The following is a 27,023-nucleotide window of genomic DNA, read 5'->3' on the forward strand; positions in this document are numbered from 1 at the left end:
ATAACTGTACCATACCATAAATAAAAAGTTGTTTTATGCACCTTTATTCCAAGTTAACAAGATAATTGTACAAAACTGTACATTTTTGTTTCGCATGCAGAACTTCAGCATTTCAGTATATGAGAATTCATTAAGTGGGAAATATATTACTTTCTATTGATGAAACCTCTTTTCTTTTACTAATGAGATGTTGCCAAAGGCAAAATCATCTCTCTTTCTAACAACACTCATTCAGGATCAAAGCTAACATTTTCATTGCAGTTTTGTGGTGTAACTGCTCCAAAAAGAGCCACTCTTATTTGCTGATATAAACACGAATAAAGTATCACTCTGACACCACAGAATTTCATGGATTTTGTAACTAAAGTTACACTTTTTCATGCATTAATAATTATAATGACTGAGTGCAGGTCTGTGCTGTATGAATTCACATTTTAGACATGTAGTGAAGTACATTAAGTTCTTTCAGTGTTGGAAGTTACCAGAATAGACCCGTCATTGCTTTTCACCTCAACAGCAGCAGCAGGAAACCTTTTCTTTAGGGAAGGACAGTTACAGCTTGTAAACACCTTTGGTGGATCACACAATAACATATGATTTACTGTTACTCAACAACAGTGCAAAAATCATCTTGTAAGTCATAGGTAGGCCATGGATTGCTTCTACTTCTGAATCATAGATTGTCATACCTTGTCTATATACTGGTTTAAACGTTGCCCCTGTGCCTCACTGACAGCTAATATTGAGTCTTCTTCAGAAAGATAGACATCACTATATTTGAAACCTGTATTATAGAGCTCCAGGGTGTGCATACCAAATTTATCCAACACCTGTTTGGATGCAGTTGAGACCTGATTTGATCTATGAAAGCAATTCACACAAATATTTCAGTTCCGGGAAAGAAATCTATATTCAAAGATGAGAAAGTCAATTTAAAACAACAAAAGAATCCATATAGCCATGAACTTTTCTTTCTCCTTCAGTGTGAGCATCGGTATGTCTAGTTCCTCTTGGAGGAGCTGTAAATGAGCCTTTCAGCTTCTTATGTTCTGGGGAGGACCATTTAGGTGCACATCCAAAGAATATATAAAGGCATCTGATTTACCATTAATATTTTCCTTGATAGTCAAAATGGCATAAATAATGACACGTGTCTTTGTAACACTGATAATTTAGTAACTTCCATTGTGTCCATATTAATAATTTATGTTTCAGTTCTTTGACACATTATAGATCTCACAAGTCTTTTTTTTCTCATTTGGTACCTTTAGTGGCTACAGAGAAATTTGAAGAATATAATTATATCTCATTTAGTGTGAAGGGCAAAATTTCTATAAAATAAGAATGGCCTTTTTAAGGCACTTACTACATCAGATTTGAAAATAATTTAACACTTTGACAGGTTTTGTGGTGAAAAATTCAAGTTTATTGCTTTGAACCTGAAGTCAGCCCTCAGGCACAGCAATAATTTTGATCCTGAAAATGTCACTAATAGATGTCCCATGCCATGTATCAAAGCCTGATATTATGGAAATAAATAGACACATATTAAAAAATCCATAGAATGAGAAAGTCTTAAGGATTTCAAGGTTTTCTCATAGAAACTTTTGAGATGTAGTAGCTGAAGCAAAAAGCTATTTCATATGATTACATCAATTGCTACATGATATTGAAATGCTGTCTTTTTCACTGAGATTTAGGAGGACGCCAAAAATAAACAGCATAACAAAGAGATATTTTACAAATGCTTTTATTTTTTTTTTCTGAAAAGCTGGATATATTACTGTTTAGAGGAAGATACTGGGTTTCATCTTCCAGAATGAATATGAGAGTTCAAAAATAATGAAACTTCCCTTTTAGCAGTTGTCATTGGTAAGCCACTGAGGCTGTTCAATTCGGATTTATTTTTTCCTTAATGGAAGTAAAACCTCCTTTTACAATACTTAGAAAACTTCATCACTGTTATAAATCCTTTGATTTGAGATACACTTGCAATGAATTGTCCTGTTTACACAGAAATGTCTTCTTTTTGATAATAAATTTGAGATACGTACATTAGAATAAAGACACAGAAGGACTGGTCCTAGAAGGAAGTTGAAGAATTGTGTACTGTAATAACTATCTTTTCTGATTTTTCTTTTACAGTGCAAGACATACGCCTGTGTTTTGGAGAGTCATCTTATGGGACTTACCATTGACTTTAGCATGGGCTTTGTATGCTTTGATGCTGCCACAAAGGTAAAAGTCTAAGACTTGTTTCCATCTTGGTATTATTATTCCTCTTTATTTCTTATACTTTAGGATAAATGGCTAAGCCATCCGTAAAAAGCGCTTTTTTTGGTATTGCAACAGATGATCTTATGTCAAATCTCTCATGTTTTATTTTAAACTTGGGGGTGATTTCTAAACGATAATGAGAAGTTGCATTCTGTTATGTGCTTGTTATTGAAAAGTCAATACCAGTATCAATCTGAAACAAGCATCAAGTCTTCATTCTAGAATTTCACATGAAAGCCCAGACTGATTCAGTTTGATGTTTCTTTCTATGGTGCATCCTAGTTTTTGAAAGGAAATAAGCTTCTTGGATCCAAGCTGACATACGCTTTAAAAAGAAGCTATCTTTCTGTTCTCCTGTCGCATGAGTGGGTCTCTCTCTTATTATAGCAATTCCCTGGTTATTTTTAGATGGTTTTTTTTTAGGCATCAGTAAAAAGAGAAATGCCATCATATATGTATTTTTTTCTAGTGTGTACTTCTGCTGCCTAACCCCTGCGTCAGCATTACACAATATCAAGGAGGGGCAGACATTCAGTTCAGCCACCAGCTGTATGCCTCATGCTATTTGCATCAGCCTCAGAAAAAACTCAGTGCATTTGAGGAAATAGTTTGCTTTGTCAACCGAATAATATGCCATCAGTTTCTATGTTATATTAATGCAGGTCCAAAACTCGGTGAAATCACTCTAGAGCCTAGGTATGTTCACATTTGCATTAATTGCTAACAAGTACTAAAAATGTAAGCGGGCTTTACTGCTGCTACGTGACTATATCACTATGCCATTTGTGTTGCACAAAATTTCTGGAGACATCATCTTGATGAACAACATTACTTACAAAACATTTTTGTCCTCACAAATAGATATTTTTGTTCTTTCATTGCAAAGAGCAAAAAGATATTTCAAATATTAAAATTGATAGCAGAAACACTAAGGCAATTTTTAACTTTTGGAACAGCTTTGCACTTGCCCCTTTTCCTCTACTCTTCCTCCTGCCTCATGCTCCTCAATCGGTCATGTAAGTATTATTAAACATACATCATGCCAAACTCCAACATTAAAACCTGTGCAGCAAAAAATTAGCATCTAACTTCCAGTGAGAGACCTGACTAGGTAGGCTGGAAACCCTGCCTGATGGCAACACCTCTTTCTTCTCTACTCCAATTAAAAATGCACAACCAAGTGGCAGAAGATCCACAGTGCAAAACCACTGGAATAAAGCTTTGATGACTTGATGACAACCAGAGGAAAACAAAGAAGGAATTTTCCATCTTCCAGATCTCCCAAGCTTTTGAAGCATCATAAAGCTATAAGGCAATTTTATTAATTTCCCTCTCCCTTTCATCTCTAAAGCCACAGAATGAAGCTGTTCCCTCTGGGGTACATGCATGCTAAGCACCCACAAAGTTCTGAAATTTTAAGCCAAGCATTAACTGTAGCCAAGTGTCTGGAGATCTTGAGAGTCTAAATATTGATGAAAGAGAACATGTCTACAGAGTCTGAAAGAGATTTCATCAAAGTGAGAAACTGTAGCAGATGTATGAAGGAATTGCCTTCAGAAAGGGAAAAGCTTCATAGGCATTGCGTTGACAAAAGAGACAAGGATAAAACACCTCATGAACTGGAGAAAAGACATTTTAATTGTAGTGCAAAGGCCTTAGTTGTAAGACAAAGAATAGTGTATGTAATGCATCTTCTGCCGCTGACAGGCTGTCCTCCTCCTCCTCCTCCTTCTCTCCTGGCGTCCTTGCATTGCAAAAAACATGTCTGCCACAGTCCAGCCTGAACAATCCCTCAGTTGGCGCCACTCATTCACCACACTTCCATACCTGTATTCTCTGCATTTCTTGCACTTTCCATGTTTGCATTTTAGACTAATAAAATCAATTTTGCCTTAAAGCTTGCTAATTTTTCTTTTAAAAGTAAGGTTTATTTTCCTTCATGGAGAAAGGAACCAGTGTTTGCGAAGCTCAGAAGTCCTGAGAATCCTGAAGGTTTGGGGTTTTGTTTTGTTTTTATTTGAAGCAGACAGCCTGACAAGCAAACACACTTTAAGATAAAGGCACAATGTGTTAAAAATGCCTTATCTATTAGACAACGTGCATACCAGAGGTATGCCACATACTGATCCATCCATTAGGTATGGAAACCTGAGATCCTGTACACTAGTAATGCAGGGAAAAAGATGGATAGCAGTAGCTTAGATTATTAAAGTCCTTATAGACTTAAAATATTAAGGTTGAGGAACTTCTTTTATTATTTTTTTTTTTCACTTAGAAACCAAGACCTCCCAGAATGGAGTCTTTTAGGTATAAAATCCACAAGAATCATAAAAAAAAATTTAGTTCTATTAAGCAATACATAAAAACTTCTTGGAGAATATATTTCTGGAAATTGCCATTAAAAGTTTGTGTCACATAAGCTATTCATACTGTCTTGCAGGTCCTTCTGTCACTGTTCACCAGTCTTTGGGAAGACTCCTTCATTCATCTCACAAATGTTTCATGGAACGTACAGTACAATTGTTTTGGTGTCCAAAAACTCATTATATTCTTCTTCTGTTACCAGCTAAAAGGCACAACATCTAGAGTCATAAAAGCCTAAAAAAAATCCCAAAAGAGTATGCAACTCCCTTTGAAGTTAGAACTGTGTACATACAAATACAGATAAATGTTTTTGTGACTTGAATGAAAGTTGTACATAAGCAAAGCTAATGCTTTTTAAGTTTTCTGATCAGATAGAACATTATTTATTTTTGTCCACAGAGTCCTTAAAAGTTTTTCAAGCTTCTGATATGTAGTTACTTAAAGAAGCTATATAAATAAACTGCATATCATTCACAGAAAGGGTTTTACATATACAGAAAATGTTTATATTTGGAAGTGATAAAATATTATATGTACCCTCTGTACACATTATTTTGAAAGTAGATTATGTTGTATATCTTAAAGCTTTCAGTTTTGTAAGCAGAAAGTGATTAGTATCCTCAGAAGCCTACCTGAACTCTAAGAATGTAATTAGTTTGTATGTTAGAATAAAGTGCAACACCATGGATAAAAAGGAGGACATACTGTTTTCTTAATGGTAATAAGGCATTAGACAGTGTAAGATGATAAGGATAGCTCTAAAGCAGTTGTTAATGCTGAAGCAGGTGTAAGGCTGGGCCAATAGGATAATATACATAGACTATGCATAGCTCACTAATGAATATATAAATTTTATGGCTTAAATATTAAAACTAAATGTCTTTTTTGAGTCTGTATTGTCAGTTTTGTTTTGAGAATTGTTTTCCCAAGGTGTGGCCTGTAATTTCTGTCAGAATGGTTCTTGCCTTGGGAACCCTGGGGTCCATCACCATCAGAACTTTGCAAATTTTTCCTGAATTTTATTTTCCTCTTGTGTTATGTGTGGACAGTACACACGCAGCACCAAATGCAGCAGCACAATACACAAGAACAGGAAGTATTCACCAGAGCAGGAACTATGCCGTACTTACCTATTGGAATCCCCTCCCAATAGGCATAAAAATAGTTGAACAAAGACAAAAAGCGTTAGAGCTATCACTGAGGCCTATTGTTTTCTTTATTACAGCCAACTTAGGTTATTACTGATTGTTTTAAGAGCATTAATCTTATATCTTGTTTCCTCTAGCAAGTTTTCTTCACAATATTTGATGCAACAATTTTCATAGTAATGGGAGGAAAAAAAAGGCATTGTCCAATACCTATTAATTCTAAAAGGCTTTATCAATGGGGCCTGATTAGTTGAGGGAGTGAAATTTCTGAAATTCCATAATTCAGCTCTTTCTTCCTAAAGTGCTGACAGACTTAAAACATTCAAAGCCGGCAAAAAGAGAAGAGAAACAAAACCATATAATTCGTCATAATTCGTTGCCAAGTGACTGCTACAGTTGAAATACTCAACCAAGCCACAGGATGAAAAGTTGCCTTAAATCTGTTTGAAATGTGTCAACTAAGTTTTAATGAGTACCTAAGTAGGAAAATCATTGCCTAATCTCCACCATTGTATCAAAAGATAAAGGGCATAATTATCTGAGACAAATATTTGTTTAGATCTGTTTATTATAATGATGGCAGGTTGACTTTCTGTCTAGGCTGGTAATGTTCTTCAACAGTATTGCTATAGTTACATAAACTGAAACAAACTAAAAGTATTTAATCACATAAACTAAAAGTATGGGGCAGGAGCTCAAAATCTCTTTGACAAGAAATATTTGTGAAAACAATAAAAAGTGAAAATCCATTTGTAGGACAGGGAAAACATGAATAAAATTTAAATTGAACTGTGAATGTCTTATGAATATTTAAATATACATTTGTAAATTAACACTGTGCAAAAGTCCTAGCAACTGTTGCATGAATTAACAAACTCAGAACTAAAGACAAAAACGCTACTTAAAATGTTGTACTGCTCATGAAAAGAATACTTACATCTAGTTACATCTAATTTTTTATAAATTATACAAAATTCTACAATTGAAAACCCACTACAAACTAATATCTTTCACAAGGCAGCGTAGTACAGAAACTTCTGTTCACTCATGGATTTCATCATTCCCAGTGTGCACCCCAAATGGAACATAGGAGTAAATTGGCTGACAGTAATAATGTTACACCGCTTGCAGTATGTGCTCACTTTTATTGTTTTCCACTATCCATAGCAAATCCAAGCTCTCTTTTTTGGGTTAGAACTGAACTTCAGGCAGTTTTCCATAGACTCCAGAGTTTAAAGTCAGATCAATCATTGAGTCTAAATTTTAGTCCTTCTGAAATAAAACTGCAAATGCAAAATTTTTACATGAGTTCGAAGGGGATCCTTGGCAAGTACCTTAAGGACAGATCTAATTAATATCATTAAATGGATAAACAGTGTCAGCTTTTTGAAATCTTCTGAGCTGAAAATGTATTAGAGGTAAGTATTATATAGGCTTTTTTATTCTTCCCCAGATTAATGGTTTATGATCATTCTTGAGAGCAGGATACCAGGATAGGTGGTCCTTTGGTGTAAAACACAATGAAAGTTCTTACATTCTCAAGAAATGTTCTGGCAAGAAATATTGCCCAGTTACCTCTAAAATGAGACTTCCACTCTGAAATGGCAGCTAAGATAACTATTCTTGAAGAAATTAGTTAGATAAAATTAATTTTTATGTGGTAACAATTCATAATCTACCATAATCTCTGCAAAAATAATCAGAATAATTGGGAAAAATATCTGGCTAATATGAAGAGAAAGCCTCCTGAGCAAACTTGCCAACTGCATACATGAAGCAAAATAATTGTTGATTGATGACAGTTTGTAAGTTCAGCGTGTGCTTATAAAAATAATTAATTTTCTTGGAATCTTGAGTGAAGTATGTTAGAAGAGAGTTTTGTGAAATTAAACCTAACTGTTCAGAAAAGCCAAATGCAGTCTTCCCTTGCTCATTGCATAATGAGCCTAGTCAATAAATGGATCTTGTGCAGAATTCAGGTGGGTTTCCCACACCAGTCATGAGCCATAGAAAACTTCCGATTTTCCTAAACTATTGCTGTGATAAAGGTACTAAATCTACAGATACAGTTACCAATGAATTGTATCCTTTCTATAATTCCTTAGGGGAATAGCTTCACAGCCTTGAATTTACATATTACGTGAAAATTCTTTTGCTGGTTTACTGTCTATCTTCTATTATCCTTTTTTTACGATAATTACACAAAAATTTTAAAAGCACAAACTCAGTATATATACAGTCTTGTGAGCAGATTAATCAAGAAAGATGAGGCATGTTAAATAAGACAAGTTATCTGCCTTATATGGGTTTTAGATTAGTGTTTCTTAGGCAAATTTATAGTTTCTTAAACATTTCATTTTTAATTATCCCCTTGCATCAATAACAAATTCCTGTCTTTCACATTCAACTTTTAATTTTAATTTTTGATTTTTTAAAATCTGTGACATTTTGATGTTTCTCAGAACACAGTAATCCTTTTTTTTTTCCACAAAGCTCAAGTACCAGTTTCTAAGGACACCAAAGAATTCCTCTCCTGTATTTTGATGCAGTGAGGTCTTCAGTAAGTCTTCAGCCAGTTTGTATTTTATACTTAACAATGTGTTCATGGTATTGTAGCCTTTCTTAACTGCTACTGATCTGACAATGAACTCTGTATTATTTATAGTGAATAATCACTTGTAAACTGAAGTAAATTAAACAATATTTAAGTTTTTCCCTTCTTACATTTGAAGTTAATAGAAAGCTTTTCCAGCATGCCAGAAAAACTTTCACAAATGTTTTAAAAACCAAATTCACTAGGAGCGCTCATGAATGTCTTTATAGAGGGGAATGTCTCTCTCATCATGCTTGCACTTTCTAGACAAAAGCCACACACCACACGACCCCGTGTGGCTTGTTGCCTTGTTTACTGTCATTTAATCTTTATATATGTATCTTTATATACATACTTTGCTATGGAAACCTAAATTAGTGGTACAAGCTATCATCTGTGCTAAAAGAATTTCAACTCAAACACATCACAGTTCAATAAAAACATGTTAAAATTGTTTTCCTAGCTGCACAAACCTGCAATAAATATGAGTACACAAACTGTTAGAGTGAGTTCTTTAGGACAAATCTGTACTGTGATGTGACTATAACAGGACTGGAATAAATCACAGCTGTTTCAGCTGTATAAAACCTGCTTTCTCTCATTCATTTGCTGACTGGCAGCTCACAGAGCCAACTGTAGTTTATCATTTAGAGCATTTGTTATGCTGCTTTATAAACAAGCCATTGTGATTGCTTGAAAGGAGAAACAACAGTTGTTAAGGTGCCTAGTTAAATCAGGTTCTTCCAAGGTTGCAGAAAACAATCACTTAGCTCAGCTAAACTGTTTTGTAAACTACCAAATGCAAATACGGGCACAAAAGAATTTCACTCCCTCCTCTTTAAAAAATTATAACATGTTTACTTATGGTCTTCCTCTAAGAAAAGTCCAGTGCAAGATGTGATCTTTTCTTCGTTTCATTGAAGTTTGATGGACAACTACAGCATGTAGCCCAAGCAGATGTTAGCAAGTGTTTGACTAAGATTAAATTCTATCATATAGTCATTCATTTGCAGTAGTGATTTAGCTGGAGTGAAAAGGCCTATGAAATGCCAACTGGAAGTGTTGGCATGTGTTTTATGTAAAAAATGTTTATGGTGCCAAAAGTATACGTGGAAGTTTAAATCTGATTTAGTAAGTGTCCTCGCAGTATCTCGGCTGCCAGAAGATTTCAAAAAATGTCCACCAGCTTTAAAGCAGTGTTATTAGCATTAGCATTAGCATCTCACAAAAAAAGTTGTCTACTCTCCAAGTGTAGATGCATGCAGGTGTGTATACATAATATATATGTTTCTGTTCATACTGACATATTCATTAAAATTATTCTATATAATGTAAATACATACATTTGCATCATAGCTTGTATGAATAATATATGTACATGTTTGAGTGTATGCTGCAATGTACTTACCTGCAAAATGCTATATCTGCACTCCATCACATTTACTGCTCATTAAAGTGGCAAAAATGTACAGTTTTCAGAAGAAAAAAAAAATCCTTTAGAAGACTTATAATAAATTTTATTGATGCTGAATCATATGGTGATGCTAGAACAAAGTAACAAAAGGCTCTAAAATTGCCCACGAGGTGCATATCAACAAAGCCCGATGCACCAGTCATCTGTTTTCCCACAGACACATTGCACACTTCTTCAAAAAAGAGAATAAATTGTAAAGAGTAAATCACACTGCAAATATTTTTAAATTTTTTCATACCAAAAGGCTACTAAGTAACATAGAACAGAATTTCCCTGAATTTCTTTAGGAACAAACTCTACCTTTTCTAAGGATACGTACCTGAATGTCTCTCTCTTCATTCAGCCAATATATGTATTGCATATGGAAATATACAGCATGTAAAAAAATTATTGATATCCTAAGTTCAGTAATAGAGAAGGCAGAAAGAAATAAGGCTCCCTTCATGGTGGTGATTTCATAATGTAATTCTTCTGAACAAATATTTATTCCCTCCCTAGAAATTTAAATGCTGAACAAGTGGCTATTATAACTTTAATATAAGCAGCCAAGCACTGTTTGTGCAAGCTTGTGTTCTGTGGCTAGAAACAAGCAAATTTTCGTGGCTCATCCATCAGTACTAAGCAAGTAAACTGTAGTCTTTTAACATTCAATGTAACTTCAGTAATTGACAGTATCGGTTATTTTATTGGGACTGACCTTTCTTGATTTTTGCGTTTGTCTCATTTTTGTTCTTTATAGTCTGTGTCCTCCCCTGTCTTCTTTTTACAGTTATAAAGCCACAGCAGTTGACAAAGAAAATTGCCTTGGACCATAATTCTTCTGTAGTAAGACCCTCTCCAGAGATTGGTAACACAGTAGAACTGGGCATGAAGAAGACTTTTATCCTACTTAGTTCCATACTGCTGCTATCAGTATGGACAAAGTGTCACTTTACAAGAATGCAATCTTTCTCAATTAGATATGAGACAAACAGCCAAATGAAGGTGTGTCCCAGGTGCCCAAAGACCCAATTACTTTCATTCTTGAAAATAAGGACCCGCAGGGCATATAGATCTGCACTTGATTTAGTTTGACTTTTGTGCAGTATCACTTATTTTAGTCAGACAACAAACATTAGCTTCAGAGTTGTCTGCTGAAGTTTAGAATAATTCTGTACTACTTATAAAATTTGCCTTCAAAAGCTGAACAGAAGCATGATTTAATCAGTTAGAGTATCCAGAAAACAAGGCAGTGGTGAAAAAGGACAGCTACAGCTTTTTGAGGCTGTGAAAGAAAAGGCAAGGAAGTGTTTTGTTGAAGCTACTATTTGAAAAGCAACCTCTGACATTCTTCCTTTAATAAAGCTTGTTACTTTATTTACTCTACCATTTACAGCCAATCTGAGATGTAGCTGTCCAATCATAAAATGATGACAGACTCTTTCAGTTTTTTTCCAAGTGTCCTGCGGAAGGCCAAACTAATTTCTTTTGCATAATAAAAGCTGTATGATTCATGTCAATGCAAAGTGTACAGAAAATCTGTATTGCTTATGAGCACTGGTAGATGCAATGATGAAGTTGATATATATGGTGCAAGCACTATTTCACAAGTTCAGTAAGTGTACACAGTCATTTTCAAAGAACAAAATTGATCTGCAGTGCATAATCCAATATGGAACTGGCAAGACTCTTTGGTAATAGATATGAAGATAGTTCCTTATTGAAGCCATGGGGCACAAATTCATTCTCTTCCAGTTGCAGGCACTTGTATAGGCAAAATATATTCCTAAGGTCAAAAGGCTTATATATCCTGCCTAAATTATACAGCTATCACGGAGCCACGCATAGGCAGACACTCATATTCTATGTATATTTCTTGGAGGACGGTAAGTAAAAACACAAAGAGACCTAATTATTCTGTTTTTGTTTAGTAATTCAGTTTCTGTTCCAAGTAAGTCAGCCTCCTTGACCCAAAACCATAACCAGCCCTCCTAACTTATACCCTGAACTGAGATAATTATGATACATTCCTTATTTCTCTCTACCATTATCTAGATGGGAAATAACTTTCTTTTCATTGTACTATCAGAAAAATCAATACCTCATCAAAATTATACATAGTTTAGTGGAGGAATATGAAATGACAGCAGTGAGTAGCAAATTGTCATATACTTTGAGCATGAAAATATTTTCTAAGGTCTGTTGCAGAATATGTGTTCTAGATTTAGCACCAATGCTAAGAGAAGCAACAATGTAATTTTCCTCCATTTTTGTAAAGTGTTACAGGTGCTGAAGTCAATAGCTTTTCTTTCGTGTTCCATTTTTATATTGCATTGATGTAGTATTTATAAAATAACCATACACAGGCAGAGAACAACCTTGGGGTAATTATAACAAAATAACGCTAGCAGAATAATAGGTAAGGACTTGGTTATAAGGACTAGAATAAATAAGACCTAGATAATTACACATAAATAAAATATTTCTCCTTTAAAAGTTTTGGTGTAGAATCTTGGTCCCAGATATGTCAAAGGAAAAAAATCCTTGTTGCAATAATACAACACCATTTCAGGCTAAGCCTTATATCTAATTCGTCAGCTGTCTGTATTGTTCCTCCCTTTACCTTGCGTTCTTGTGTTCTTTGAAGTTAGTTTCATCAAATGCTATAACATGTAAACTGTAACCTAAGTGATCTATGAATAATAACTGGAAAAGGATTTATCTTGTTTGTTTTCTGTCTTAGGCATGATATATACCTTGTTTGTTCAATGGTATTATCTTCTTGGTGTACATTTCTCAATACATAGATTAACTGTGTCAGGTTTTCTATAATGGATGTATGCATTATGTCAACACATACATGTGAACTGTGTGTGAAGCTGATGATATTTTAAGTATATTTAACAATCTCAGTCCCCAGTTTCTAAATCAGAGGACTTGCTGTTCTGTCTGTACTCATACATTGGGATTCCCCTTTCTAAAGGAGCCAAAGCACACAGATAAGTAGTGCACACTGAGTTCTCATCTTGATCTTCCATCAAGGAATGACAAGGTTGCGCACCTTGACTTGAGAAGTGTCTCAGGATCCTCACTAGTAGTTGTGCCAGTATTCGCCACAGAATATTTCTGAATTTGGTTGAAATTTGTACTTAAAAAAAAAAAAATGCCACCTGGTCCACCTGTCAAATCTATTCTGGGGCCAAAACATGTTGCTTCCTACAAATTGCATACACTGTCCTGTAAATTATTCTCATTTACATAAGTTAAGCACAATTATTGAAGATTATAAAAAGAAAGTACTTGAAGGGAATGGAATGTTATTATGGGATTATTAACTAAAAGAAGCCCTACCAGAACATATTAGAGTGTTCAGCTTGGTAACACTGCATCTGCAGACCAATAAGTACTTCTACCACAAATAATTCATTAAAGCTGATTTAGGAATAATTTATATAATACATTCAATTTTTTGTCAATTTTTGCACAAGCTAGCATGTTTTGCAAATGTACTTACTGCTCAGAAGTCAAACTGTATATTTTTGTACAAAATCGTATCAACCTATTTTAACTCTTGCTCTGAGGCAAGCATTCAACAAATGGGCTGAGGAATTATGATGCTCAAAAGCATGGAAAAAACGTGGCTTTGGCAATGGCATTCATAATGGTGACCAAAATCCCCAAGGATTATTCATTAAATGCAGGAGAATTAGCATTTAACATCAGAATTTAAAAAAGTGAGCAGACTGAGCACTGTAACACCAAAATCAGGAACCATGAAAGGTAGCAGCAGGTGAAACACTGCCTCTTATGTGATTATGTCACTGCTGTAACTACACATCTCTGAATGATGAAATGAAACCAGAAGATGAAGTAACACAGGGAATCCCCAAAAGCTATATTTTCAAAGAGTAATCTGACTGCTAGGTCACAGCATTCTGCATCATTGTGTGTATCTACTACGTAAGGGAATTGTGCGATTCTGGCTAGACACAGCACTTTAGCTTCTTAGGTAGTAGACACGGAATTAAATGGTTGTTACTGGGCATATGTTTAAGTAACTCAGCTAACTTTAGCTATCCAGAATTTGGACATTTGGTTTAAGTTAGTTGTTAGACTTCCTTTGTAGGTAATGGTGAGACAGAGTTCCTCACAAATAGTTGTTGCCAGTATTCACCACAGAATATTTCTGAATCCAGAGTATATCAGAGTGAATCAGTATTCAATCCAGTTCAAATCATGTGGGAGGAATTGTCCTTCAGAAATTCTCTCCTTACAACAAAAGAAGTAGCCAGGGTGATGAGTCTGGGTGTTCACGATACTTTGTATTCCTGATTTAATAACTTACAACTCACAACATTTTCCCCTCACTTACTTTTGCAAATAGAGCTCTTCTTCATGTGGACATTTATGAGAAAAATGTGTGCAATTTGTTGAAGACCACTCAAAGGAAACAGATAGTACTTACATTTGGAAATCATTTCTTAAAATATCAATGGCATTTTTATTCCTTACACTTTAGATAAAAAGGGTATAATAGTCTCTGCTAAATATTCTGTTGAACTCTCAGTTCTAGGAACTCATTTTGATGGAAGAAGTGCTGTCTTGTTGGGTATAGTCTCAGAAAGGATTTTTCCCCTCCATGCTGTAGAACTGATTTTGCAATGTATTTAAGTAAGTGCCATTGCTGGGTAGGCCTCTCCAATCCTGATGTTATGCATAAACTGAAGTGTGTTCCTGAATCATTTCTGTGATTTTCTGTGAGTATCATTCGCTATTCACTGAGTGAGAATGAAACAAGTGGCAAAGCTGTGTGGGCCATGCAAAAATACTGCAGTTCTGTGCATCCCTCGTCTACACTCAGACTTAATCTAATTGGGAATAGAGCCAGGTACCCTGGAACTTTGCCTGCCCATCTAAGGTCCTTATTACAAGTGCACCTCTTTCCTGACCTCCCCCTACATTGTCCCTTTTTAGCATGCACAATAGTTCAAACATCAAGAAGGGAAAGGTGATAGCATATTTCTGTGATTGTTGTTCTGAGGTAAAGAGACCATCATTGCCCTTTACGTTTCTCAACTGGTAAATGGTACACTTAAATAGATTTGCTGTTCCTGCAGAAAGGCAATGGTCATGATTTTCTGATGAGCTTTGTTAAGTTATGTGGACCTGTAAAAAGGGTGATTACAAAGTAGGTAAGAAGTACAGTCACCTGAATGGTATGCTGGTTTGTTTTGCTTTGTTTTTTTAACTCATTATCTACAGGACATAAGTAAATGTCACTGATCAAAAAAGGCGAAAGGAATTGCACAGACTTAGAGATGAGGGAAGCTATTCTGTTTTCTGTAGCACAGATTGGTGTGCTCAGGAGGGCAGCATTTCCAAGAAATATGATAAAGTTTCACATAAATTGCCAAACTTCTCTAAATATCTAAAACAATGTCCTTAATTCTGTTTATGGTAGATGGGAGCTCATCTGTTACTTAAACACAAAAAATAAAAGTGGTGATGAGCTTAGATTTTTTTTTTCATTTTAATCAGGATATAGATAGTTTTTGTTATATACAGTTACAAACTTTGATGACAGTAATGCCAAGGCAAAGGGCTACATTTATCATATTCACTTCTTTCATTTGTATTAATGCACAGTTAAGATACTGTCTTTTTTTTTCCTCTTTAAGTTACTAAGACGGTTACAAACATAGCTAACTTTATTTAGCTTGGTGCAAGTAAAAGATTTTGCCAACTCATTAATAAAAGAAATCAAGACATCTTGAAGCAAAGGGACCTGCACAGATTTATGAAAGTTGAGAATTTGACCTCTTTCTAATTCTGTTTAATTTCAGCTAGATACTAAATTGTTAACCATATAGTCAAAGGGCACAGATAAGCCACTGAGAGGAATTCATTTACAGACCATTAGACAAAAAAAATGGAACAGCAATTCTTGCCTTAAGTTCTTATGTTGTCTGACACCCGTGAAATTAATGTCTCCTCAAAGTAGCAGCATAGTATGAATGAGGATGACCTTATAATTATGTGAAATACCACCGAAACCACAATGAAAAATGTTATTGCTTCAAATATACCTGTGGGGGAAAAGATATCTTTCAGTGATGCTGAAACTACTTACAAGAAAAAAATAGCACTTTTCTGCTCTAGTCAGAATGGAATTTAAAATGTAGTTTGTCTATATCCATCCACATTAGATATAACAAACACAGAAAGTGTTTTTCTAGCCAGTTGTATATTTTATTCATTGTATATTTATTCTGTAGAGCCATCAGTCTTTTCTTCAGAGACACAATGTGATTCATAATATAATGACTTGAATGGCCACTAATATATTTAGAATTAGTGATCTTCTCAAATTCCTGATTAGATCTTTCATAAGTAAACTCAAAATGAGTTCTTATTACAGGTTTTTTTTTTGTGTTATTTTATCATTTTAAAATACATATTTGTTTTAAATTTTATATGCCCTTTATGCAAATACAACTAAATTTTTTTATTCCTGTGGAATAAAAAGAGAGGAATTCTGTGACAGATTATCACTTCAGATGGAGTAGGGAATCAACAGATCTGCAGTGAAAAATTCATTATTTTTTGGCATGACGAATTTACTGACCCTTTTTTTGTTTGTTTAATCAGGATTAAATAGAGTTAAAGGTATTTCAGAGTACATTTCACAAAGGTATTCTGACTGATCTGAATCAGACACTATCAAAGTATAATACATCCATGTGATGAAGGGGACAAGATAGCACTAAACTGGTTTAATTATGTACCATACGGAATTTAAAAAGTCCTGTGGAAGGAGATCCACTTTTTCCGATATAGTTTTCCATAATAACTACACTGACTCAATTGTGTATGTTTTGTTTCCTCTAGGCTGTACTTTGGAGGTACAAGTTTTCCCAGCTCAAAGGTTCTTCAGATGATGGGAAGAGCAAAATCAAATTTTTGTTCCAAAACCTAGATACTAAACAAATTGAAGCAAAGGTAAAAACAATACATTCTTTTTATTCTTTAGTCAATATACATTAAAAGCAGTTATCCAAGCTGGTAGGAAAAGGAGAAGTAAATCAAATTAAATTGCTGAAAACTTTTAGATTAATGTGTGGAGTCAAAGAATTAATTATCAAAGAAAACTGACTGAATTGTTGCACAATGGAATTGAATTGTTTAGATTTTTGATAGGTTAAAGTGTTTTTAGAAGGTGTAATTGCACCCAAAATAAACAAGCAAACAAAAGACTCACTATATATGGTTTTAAGCATGTTTGCCAACTCAATTCTTTCTCCTTTAATAAAAATGGCTGAGAGTTTGCATGCCCTGTCTTTCACCATGTACTCATACCATGGTCTTGCTAGATGCAAAGGACACAGTGCAAAATATATCCTTAAGTCTACATGTGGACAAAAAGCAGTGAGAGTCTAAAATCTATTTTTATTTCTTAGAGTAAAAAGGTGTGGAATAAACACTTATCCCCTTACTTGTCATTGAAGCTTTGTGTCTGTGTCAAATTCAAAATTAGAAAAGGACTATTTTCAGTTGTGCTTTTGATTCAATAGTTAATTTATGAAAAAAGTCACCCTGAGAGATTTATGACTAGTTTGATTGATGTCTCTTGAGAACAGGGCATTTACTATCCCAGCGTTTGTGAGGAAAAGCCATCTCCCCAGAACATTGATAACTGCAACTGCCTTAGAGTCTGAATCTAAGGTCTTTTTGACTAGAATCCCAAAGTTTGTGTAAAATGAAATGCTGTTTTCTTGACCATCTTTCAGCCTCACTCTTTATGAAGCATTTGCTATTTTAGCTTTCTTGTCTGTGTCAAAGACAAAATTGCTGGATGAATGTTATAACAGTAAGGTTCTGAAAGCAAACAAAAAGAAATGATTAATTGAACATTAATCAGCAATTTTTCCTTTCTACGTATTGCTTTATGTTTGGTAATAATTTTTTTCCTACCTAACAGCTATTTATTCGATTTTTAATTTTATACTCAGTACTTTGAAAGTATGTAAAAGCTCCCATTAAATCAACAGCAATGAAGAGTGGTGGAAAGTGGTTTTCAATACCCTCATGTTTTACTACCTCTCAAAGATAAATAATTTCTTATTTTTTCCTTTAAGAATTGTTGTAATAGTACACAATTTTTTTTTCTTTCCTAATAAGACACCATAGCTTGACAACCTAATGTCATGAGGATGACTTTCTTTTAAGCAATAATTGGAAACTTTTATCATGCTCCTAAGTACAGCTGCAAGATGCAAATCATCATGACTTTCGTGTTATCTGTCTCCTATTGCAATTATGTTAACACAAGATTTTACAACTAGTTAATGATGCAATATTTTTTTCAGAATATTCTTAACACTCCAAGAATGAGACAATGCTTCTATTTTCAGTAAAATTAAAATATATTTTAATATATTAGACACAATGCATAGTACAAAATCTATATTTTGAAGAAATACCATAGTTTTCATCAACATTCTTTTTTAAATTAAATCTGCAATGCCTTTTGAGATATCCTTGTAACTTTATGGTACCTATTGTTCTCACTCACACTGAATAGCACTTTATTTCTGAGATTTCTTTCAGCTTTTGATGAAGGTAGAAATTTTGCCTTCTACCTTATGCAGGCAGAATATTATACAAACTTATTAGCATCCATATTAATGTGCTGTCGCATTCTCCAATTGCTTCTGTTATTATTATGAGTTCAGACTTTCTTATTGATCAAGTTTGAAATAAACATTTGTTATTTTTATTTCATTTTCTTCATGATCAAAGCATGCCAATTACAAAATGATCAAAGAATGCCATATTACGTTGTCTTTGGAAGGTGCCGGGGCACCCGTAGTGAGCAATTCTATCTATTCCAAATTGTTTATATATGACGTATGTTGCTTAATCTAAGAAATATTGATAAGCTTGGCTATAAAATGAATGTAAAGATTTTGCGGTCATATTTTTTCACCTTTGGTCAATTTAAAATTCTTTGGGTAAGCCCCATCAGTATCCATTGAGCCTTTCATGTATTTAAAGTACTGTTCAGTGTGAGAGAAGGTGGTACAATCTAGCCTTTATATTTTTGGACCTTACTAGCATCAGATACCTAGAGTTATCACTATTTTTGGAACTCTCTAGTCATTAAGAATTGTTAATCAGATTTTCAGAAATGCTTGTAAAGGCAGATTTCATGCATACTGTATGCAGACTTCATTTGGGGACTTTCTAAAACATCTGCTAAAGGCTGTGATGAATATTCAGAGCCATAGCTCTCATCACCTGTTAAATGCCACTCTGCACCCTGGACAGCTTGGTGCCCCACTGTCTTAAGAGGTCGTACAGGGTAACACTTTTTAGGTAAAGATAATTTTCCTGGCTCTCCCAGCTATGTTATATGGAGAGTAAGCAGAATATAGTGAAATGAGAGCTCACAGCCTGAGAACCCCAAAATCTGAGGAGTCATTGCCCAACATATTAGGGCTCTTCACTGTTGCATTCCCCAGCAGTAATGAGCAAGCAGGGCATGACAGATAACTATGATACAGCTTAATATAATCAGTAGAACTGAGATTACTTTTTCCCCCTTCATCATTAACAGTAACATGCTTTATGCGTAACCTGCTATGGTGTATGCATGCGTGATTTAAGACTCGTGTTCTTCTCGTCTCCCAGGCCTGTTTTCCTCTCTCTCTGAGTTTCAGCTATAACACTGACAGGATGTGTTAATGTATTTGATGCACCATAATTCAGTTACACTCTGCAAATATGAGATGGCCCAGCCACAGATTTTAATAAATAATAATAAAAAAAAGATGTTGGTTTCATCATGTGGTTCCTTCCTGTAAAAAAAAAAAAAGAGTTATCTCATCAAAATCCAAATGCTTTCCTTCTTCCTTTGTGTACAGTACTGCTTATCTTGTGTATCTCATGATGCTATCCCCGAGGTGTGGGATGTGGTATGCTGCGTTTGTGCAAGAATATCCTTTAGACTTAGAACATTTTTTTTGTCATCTAGAGAATGAAGAATGTCAGTGTGCCTAGCTTTTGCATTTTGATCCAAAATCTGGGTAAAGATGTTAATATTCTATAAATACATTCAGAGTTGTAGGTGGGTATTACCTAGGAAAAATTAAATAACTCTGCAGTGGCATTTTAAATGTTAGCCATACCATTGTCATGCTTGTCCAACATCTCCCCTGTATTCTGGTGGAATATACAGAGCTACCACTATTAATGTTAGACGAATCAAAGAAAAATACTTTCTGACAGAAGATGTAGAGCCACATCCATTCATCAAAGTCAGCCTTGTTTTTTGTGTATTTTTGGAAAAGCAGACTTGCCACCAGAGTTTATATTCCTAAGTAATGATAGAAATTCCTTCACTGACACCTAATATTTTTATGATGCTGCCAAAGATTTTAACAGTGCACTTCATGCCTGACTTAGAAAAATTCAAAATGGCATGCTTTGAGATACACAGTGTGCTATAGATTTACTTACAGCTTTACCAGATATACTACTTTTCAGTTTGAAAGTCACTTAACATATTTAAACATTTGCCTTATTCTCTCAGATATTCTGAAAACACTGCTTATTTTTCTACATAGATTTTGTATTGATGCTTTTGTTTGGCCTCTCTGTAAGTAATTATATGTTTCTTTATAGACTTCAGCAATTCTACTCTTAAAAATCTGAACATTAATTACCATAGGTCACACTAGTGGGTCTTTGGCAGGGTGCCTGGATGCAATCACCTGACTTTGAAAGACTCTTAAGGCAAGGCCTAAGTGATTTCGGAGGAGAAAACCACTTAGGGGCAAAATTAATCACTGATACCCCTTAGAGGTTCCAATCTGTAGGTTATTTCCCAGCTGTCACTCAGCAGGAGATATTGCACAAGTTTGCCCAGTCAGACAGAATTTTTCTGACTGAGAGCTACAAAATAGAGCTGTCAGCCTGGAAGAACATGGAGTCTATGTGACCCTCTGCTTCATCCTTACTGTACTATTGGGTGTGGGTGGAAAAAAAGAAAGACAGAAGGGCAGAGCTTATTCCTCTTCTATAAGACAGAAAGGGATTAATTTATGGACCTTGCTGTCTATTTATCTATATATTTAACTAAAGTTTAATGACGCACTAGTGTCTCTCCAGTATCACAGCAGCTTCCAGAAGGTAATGCAATCTCAGGGTTGTATTAAACTCAGAGGGCCAGTTATAGCTGGTTAAATGTTGGACCACTGCAATGGAAACTGCTTTGATTCTTTTCTGACAAAAATGAAGAGTATCTTCAATCTACAAGAGACACTGTTTCAATGCATATAGGTCCCTAAACCTCACAGTATACATATAAAAGCACAGCAGGTTTTCTTCCTGCATGCAATTTCCTTTTGAATTTTGTAAGAAAATGCGCAAATAAATAATTTCTGTGAACTAAAAGTTTCAGTGTCTCATTAGAATGAAGAGAATTTGATACCTAGTCAATTAGAATAGCAGTGAACCTACATAATTGAACTGAGCAAAAGAATGTGCTTGTATTTGTGCACTGCAAAACAAAGAATGTTTATTTTTACACAGCCAAAAGATAGTCAAAAATAGACTTCTGTCTATGTTTTTGCTTTTCTGAACTTTCAGGGCTTTTTCACAGCTTAACAATTTTCCTAGCAAAACTCAGCCAAGGTCACACAGCTGTGCTACATCAGACTAGCTTTTGTTCACAGACTAGCTGAACCCCTAGGCTGAGGGTTACAAAACGGAGATAAATACATAAATCAGTATATCAGGGTGAAGATCTAGTCATACCTTTGGCCGTTTGAACATAGAGAACCAAATAGAGCTATCAGCAAAGGAAGAGGTGTAATTTTAAGGATTTAGTATTAATACAAATGCAGTGGCACTTACTTTGTACTTGAAATTATCTTGTCCCAAAATCTAGTCTAAAATAAGACAAATAGCCTGAGTTACTGCTGTTGTAATGTGAACAAAATGTCCACTTTCTAGTGTGTTGCAGGGTATCTTGATGTATATTTGCACCATTTTCCAGACTGATATTTCTTCTTATCTCAAGTATCTTCTCTGAAATATAATTTTAATTTAATCCTTTTTTTTAGCCTTGAGGATATTTTCTGTGAACTTCACAGTACTCTTTGAATTTAGAATATCAGCTTTAAATGGGTTTTCGGTATATATCCTTAGGTTTCGTAAAGATTGATTGCTCAATTGCAGTGACAGCATTCTTAGTTCAGATTTCTGAACTGCATAAGTTTGTGATTCAAATTTTATTTTCCCCACATCTTGCACATGGATTATCTGTTTTCATATCTAGTCCATATCAGATTCCTGATACAATGCTAATATCTAGAGACTGCCTAGTGCCAACTCTGATGAAACAACAGATGTCTTTGCATATCAGCAGTTTATATGTGGATGAAAGAAAAGATTTTTCTGACAATATCACGAATACTTATAAATTAGCAATTGCTTAAAATTATAGATGTACAATTTACATAGTTATATCATTAATATCATGCAACAATAACTGATTTTTTTGATCTGGATCACTCTCTTCCTTTTTTCTTTTTCTGACTTTGTCCTGTCAGTCCAGATTTTCTTTGTGGAAGATTACTGTAAATCCCATACACTTCAGACTATGTGCAATGACTTCTCTCTTCTGTGTACTCTTTCTCTCACAACTTTTTGCTGACTTATGTTTTCCTTAGCATGAACTGTGAATGTTCAGATTATTAGTGTTGAAACATCTAGTATAGTGACAGCAATGTTGGGTGAGGGTAGTTTGGTCAAGAGATAGGTTGGAAAGACAATTTGAAAACTGAAGGGGACACCAATAACCTTAGAAGAGTAGAGTCTTAGATCGTGTGCGCAGATAACAGTCTGGAAATTGGAATAATAGTAAATTTTGTACTTATGCATGGATAAGTAGATGTGGTTTAAGTTTGCATTTCTTATCTTTTTTTGCATTCACATTGGCTTTTCCCCTACAGGTAGCAACCTTAATGTCTTGACAATGTAATTTCTTCAGGTTTCTCAGAGTTTGTCCATTTGTTTTAAACTTAATTTGAAGAGGGGGTTGCAATATGCAATACCCTGGTGGAGGGAAGCATATTCAGACAAGTGGCTGATTAATGACATACCAAAGCAATCAGGGTTGGGTAGGCATACACAAAAACTTGTGGTTCTCTTCCGTCTGCTGGTGGTAGTGCAGACCTGTGGGGAGTTAAACGTGCACGTTCTGCACAGAAGCGCAGAGAACATTGTCTCTCAGCAGCTATGAACATGAACCCTTATCTGTTCATTAAGCTCTGCCAGGAAAGTGTTGTTCCTGATGGGTTGCATTCCCATCAATCAGGCTCGTGTGAGGTCGGCTGCAGTCATTAATCAGGCCTGTATGCGCTCAGCCCATACTGATCAGTCTGCTTGTGTTTCATATTGCTTTCATTTCCAGTTACAACATGAAGGGTGCTTGTAGCAGAGCCGTGTGTGGCCATATGTTGTATGCCACTTTTCTCTCTTTTGATGCACCTCCACTTCTGGTGAAAGTGATATGATTTACAAGGGCATGAAAACTTCTGCCTTGCGCAGTCAGGATACAAATCATCAACTTTTTTAACCTGCTTCACAGAATTTGATTATTTTGATTAGCTGGTGAGTGGAGTGAAAAAGGGAAGAAAAAAAGGCTGTTCTTAAACAGGCTAACGTTACTTGGAGCCTCTATTTAAATCTCTTTGAATGTGTATATTGAGTTAAATTCAGTTTCTAATTACAGAGTCCCCTGTTTCCTTCAGCACACATAGTATATACATGTCTATACTGAAATAGGAATACAGTTTCAGGGCAAACAGAAATCCAGCATTTGCTGATTTCTCAGTGTTCCTCCTCACATCATTACTATTAATAATAGTAAACCTTTAGGGTCTTTAGATGATATTACACATTTTCATTGAAGGTCTATTAAGCAATGGATCTTCCCAGTGTGTTACTGTTGCAGAAACACCTGTGACAACTGGTAATAATAATAATTGTACTAATGCACTGTGAAAATTCAGTGTCCACTAACCATAATTAGGATGTACATAAGAACTTTCAGCTAGTAAGATTACTTAATTGACTTGAACAATTCTCAAGCCACAATGTTCGTTTTAATAGGCTTGTTCTGCTGAGACAAAGGGGGAAAATACAATCTTTCTGCATGCAACATATGAAATGGATATCACTAATATTTCAATGTTCCACTGAATATTTATTTTCTCATCTGAAGCTTCAGTTTTATTTTTTATATTCCCAAAATGATAAGTAATATTAATAAAAAGGGTTAGCTGAAAAATACATTAATTTCAATGATTAATAGTTCTTGTTATGAAATAGCTTCCATAATTTCTTGTTTCCTCATCTGTGAATTTCCATTAGTTTCCTATCAGTGATACATTTTCTTATTTTGAAATTTGAGGAGGAAAAAAAAAACCCTCTGGCATAGTTATAAAAATACACTTCTCCCAATGTTTTAAAAAAAAATGTCTCTAAACAGATTTTTTTAAATGGACACAGATGGCAGATGTGTGGAACTTGGCATAAACCTTATCTTCTTTCTTGAGAATTGGTAGTTAGGAGAGTTTAAGAAGCTCTTGGAAATTAAAAATTAATTTCTGAGCATGTCCAAAGGACATCTGCTGAGACTGTAATAGAGTGGCAGAAAACTCCACCCATTTGCTACATCAAAGAATACCCTCCACATCTAACCTTCTGCTTTCAAGCACTTGTTTGTGCTCACACATAAAAGATTTGTAAATGTCTCCATGGGTTACTTGAAGTGATACCTTCCAGGAAACCTCAAGAGATAGACAATTGCAGGTTAAGATCATTTGGAGACTTTCAGCAATTTTTGTTGAATTTAGAAGGTTATGATTATTTTGAAAACAAACAAGCAAAACCCATGGCATTAGATAACCTGGAAATACCACCACTGGACAGAGAGACAAATAGAATATATTACCGATATGCTGTTACTGTCTTAATGTTACAGTACAAAAAAATTGTAGGCAATGAATAATTGCAGCAAAGACAGCAAGTCTGCACTGCCATCCCAACACATGATGTATTCACATACCTCAGCTTTCAAGTACATCAGGTGTTTATTAATTAAATGCCCAACATCAAAAAATCATACTTAACAAAACCTAAAAAAGACCACCGTCCTTGTAAGCTAATTGATCGGATAAATCAATTAGACAAAAAGAGAAAATTTATATTTGTAAAAAACGTAGTTTTTTTTATTTATTTCCTCTGTGTTGGTGTCTAAGAGAGTCTCAGGAAGTCTAATCACATATTGAAGAGCTATAAAGAAACATAAATTAAAGGAAGACAAAAAGGACTTTGTTTAATATTGCTAATAGGTTTAAAACCCAAAGTCTGTTCCTACTTTTGGTCTGATAACAGTAAGTTTCTCAATGAAAACTGAGCTAGAATATCATTGTGTGATAGTAGCCCTTGTTGAAAAATATGTTTTTTTATTGTTTTAACTAAAGAGAATAGGTAAGTTAATAGCTATGAGTGTGGAATGACGTGACAGATAAATGTAACATGTGGAACTCAACATTGCTGATCTTTTCAGAGATGCTGGATAAACAGGAGTAGTCCAAAGATATGTAGATTAATATGGTGTAGTCATTCCCTTTCTGTATAAATCAACCTGCTAACAGTGCCAAATTTACATGACAACATGACAAGGAAAAAGCTATTATGGTATTCACTTTCCTGCCCCTTCATCAGATAATATTTCTGTGGAGGCATTTAACTCAGAACTTTGTTTATATTGGCCTCCATACAACTGTTTATTGAATGGGGATAGCTCAATGTCTAACTTCTATAATGGAGAATTATCAGGCAGATTAGCAGAAGTATATCAAACTATTAAAATTGCTTCTATTTGAATCACTATTTATTTTATGGGATTACTTTAGTGATGTATTTTTTTTGTTTCATGTTTAACCTCTTTGCTTTCACTTCCAGGAGCTGGAGTTTTCCAACCTGTTTGCAGTCCTTCACTGTATCCACTCATTCTTTGCAGCCAAAGTGGCTTGCTTGGACCCTTTGTTCGTAGGCAGTCAAGCCACAACTTCTGCTGCTCCCACAACTTCTGGTACTGGCAAATTAAAGTATACTACTTGACATCTCACATTACAGCACTGCCACTTAACAACAGGACATAAAAATGTATATATTCATGAGATTTAGACCTTTGGTGAACCGTGCACATGGAAACCAATCTTTGGAGGCAAGACATATTGCAGTATCAGCAGATAAATGGTCACATGGGATCATAAATTCATCTCTGTTCTGCAAGACACCAGTAAATACTCCTAGCCAAAACCCCAGAATAGGATGGATATTCTTTTAGTATGACTTGTACTTACATAGTGCTTTAAGCAACACTGGAAGCAAAAGAGTAAATGACACAGTGAAGCACTTCGGTATTTAATAAAATTTTCAAATTGCTGTAATAATACACAAATAGAATTGTCATTTTCCTGTTTTCAGATGTTTTTATATGACAATATACTAAACCCTGAGTATGAACTTAATACCCTACCACTATATTGTAAATGACATAAGAGCAAGCAACAAGCATATAGTACATGGTGACAAGGAGATGAACATGAAAAGGCATTTGTGTAAGTATCTCCTCAAATAGAAAGCACTTTAAGCACTGTTGTAAATCCATACTTGTGTCCATACATGGAGTCATGCTACTGTTTTTTTATTTTGTTCTTTTATTCCAACAGCAACAATGACAAAGATATAGCCATACTGGACTGACACTTTAAAAAAAAATCCATGAATAAGTCCCTCTTCTTCACGTAAAAACAGATGTGATATGAATTTAATTTTAAGTATAAAGGTGCAGGTGTGTAACATATCATGTTCGTTATTTCCTTCCTCCTTTTTTGTTTTGTAGAGAATTAAATTCTGTAAATCTAGTAGTCTTTGTTCACAAGTTTTAATTTTTGAATTTGTTGCAGACACAATCCACCTAACGCCTTGTTTCCATGTATAATCTTGATTTCACATCATAAATTGAACCTCTCTTCCACTCAGGCTCTCAGCAAAATAGACGTTCAACATTATGCTTGAAAAATGATTCAGCCCTTTGCATTCTTAA

General features: G+C 34.8%; 1 protein-coding gene across 1 annotated transcript in view; it reads left to right on the forward strand.

Moving 5' to 3' along the window:
- Positions 1-26,316, forward strand: part of SNTG1 (syntrophin gamma 1) — a 352,899-nt gene extending 326,583 nt beyond the window's left edge. The window contains exons 16-18 of the mRNA XM_013954658.2: positions 2,146-2,238; positions 16,724-16,834; positions 25,874-26,316. Coding sequence (XP_013810112.1) covers positions 2,146-2,238; positions 16,724-16,834; positions 25,874-26,032 — 363 coding nt within the window. The 3' untranslated portion in view covers positions 26,033-26,316. The remainder of the gene's footprint in view (positions 1-2,145; positions 2,239-16,723; positions 16,835-25,873) is intronic.
- Positions 26,317-27,023: the final 707 nt, after the last annotated feature.

This window comes from Apteryx mantelli, chromosome 2 (assembly GCF_036417845.1).
Source record: "Apteryx mantelli isolate bAptMan1 chromosome 2, bAptMan1.hap1, whole genome shotgun sequence".
NCBI lineage: Eukaryota > Metazoa > Chordata > Aves > Apterygiformes > Apterygidae > Apteryx > Apteryx mantelli.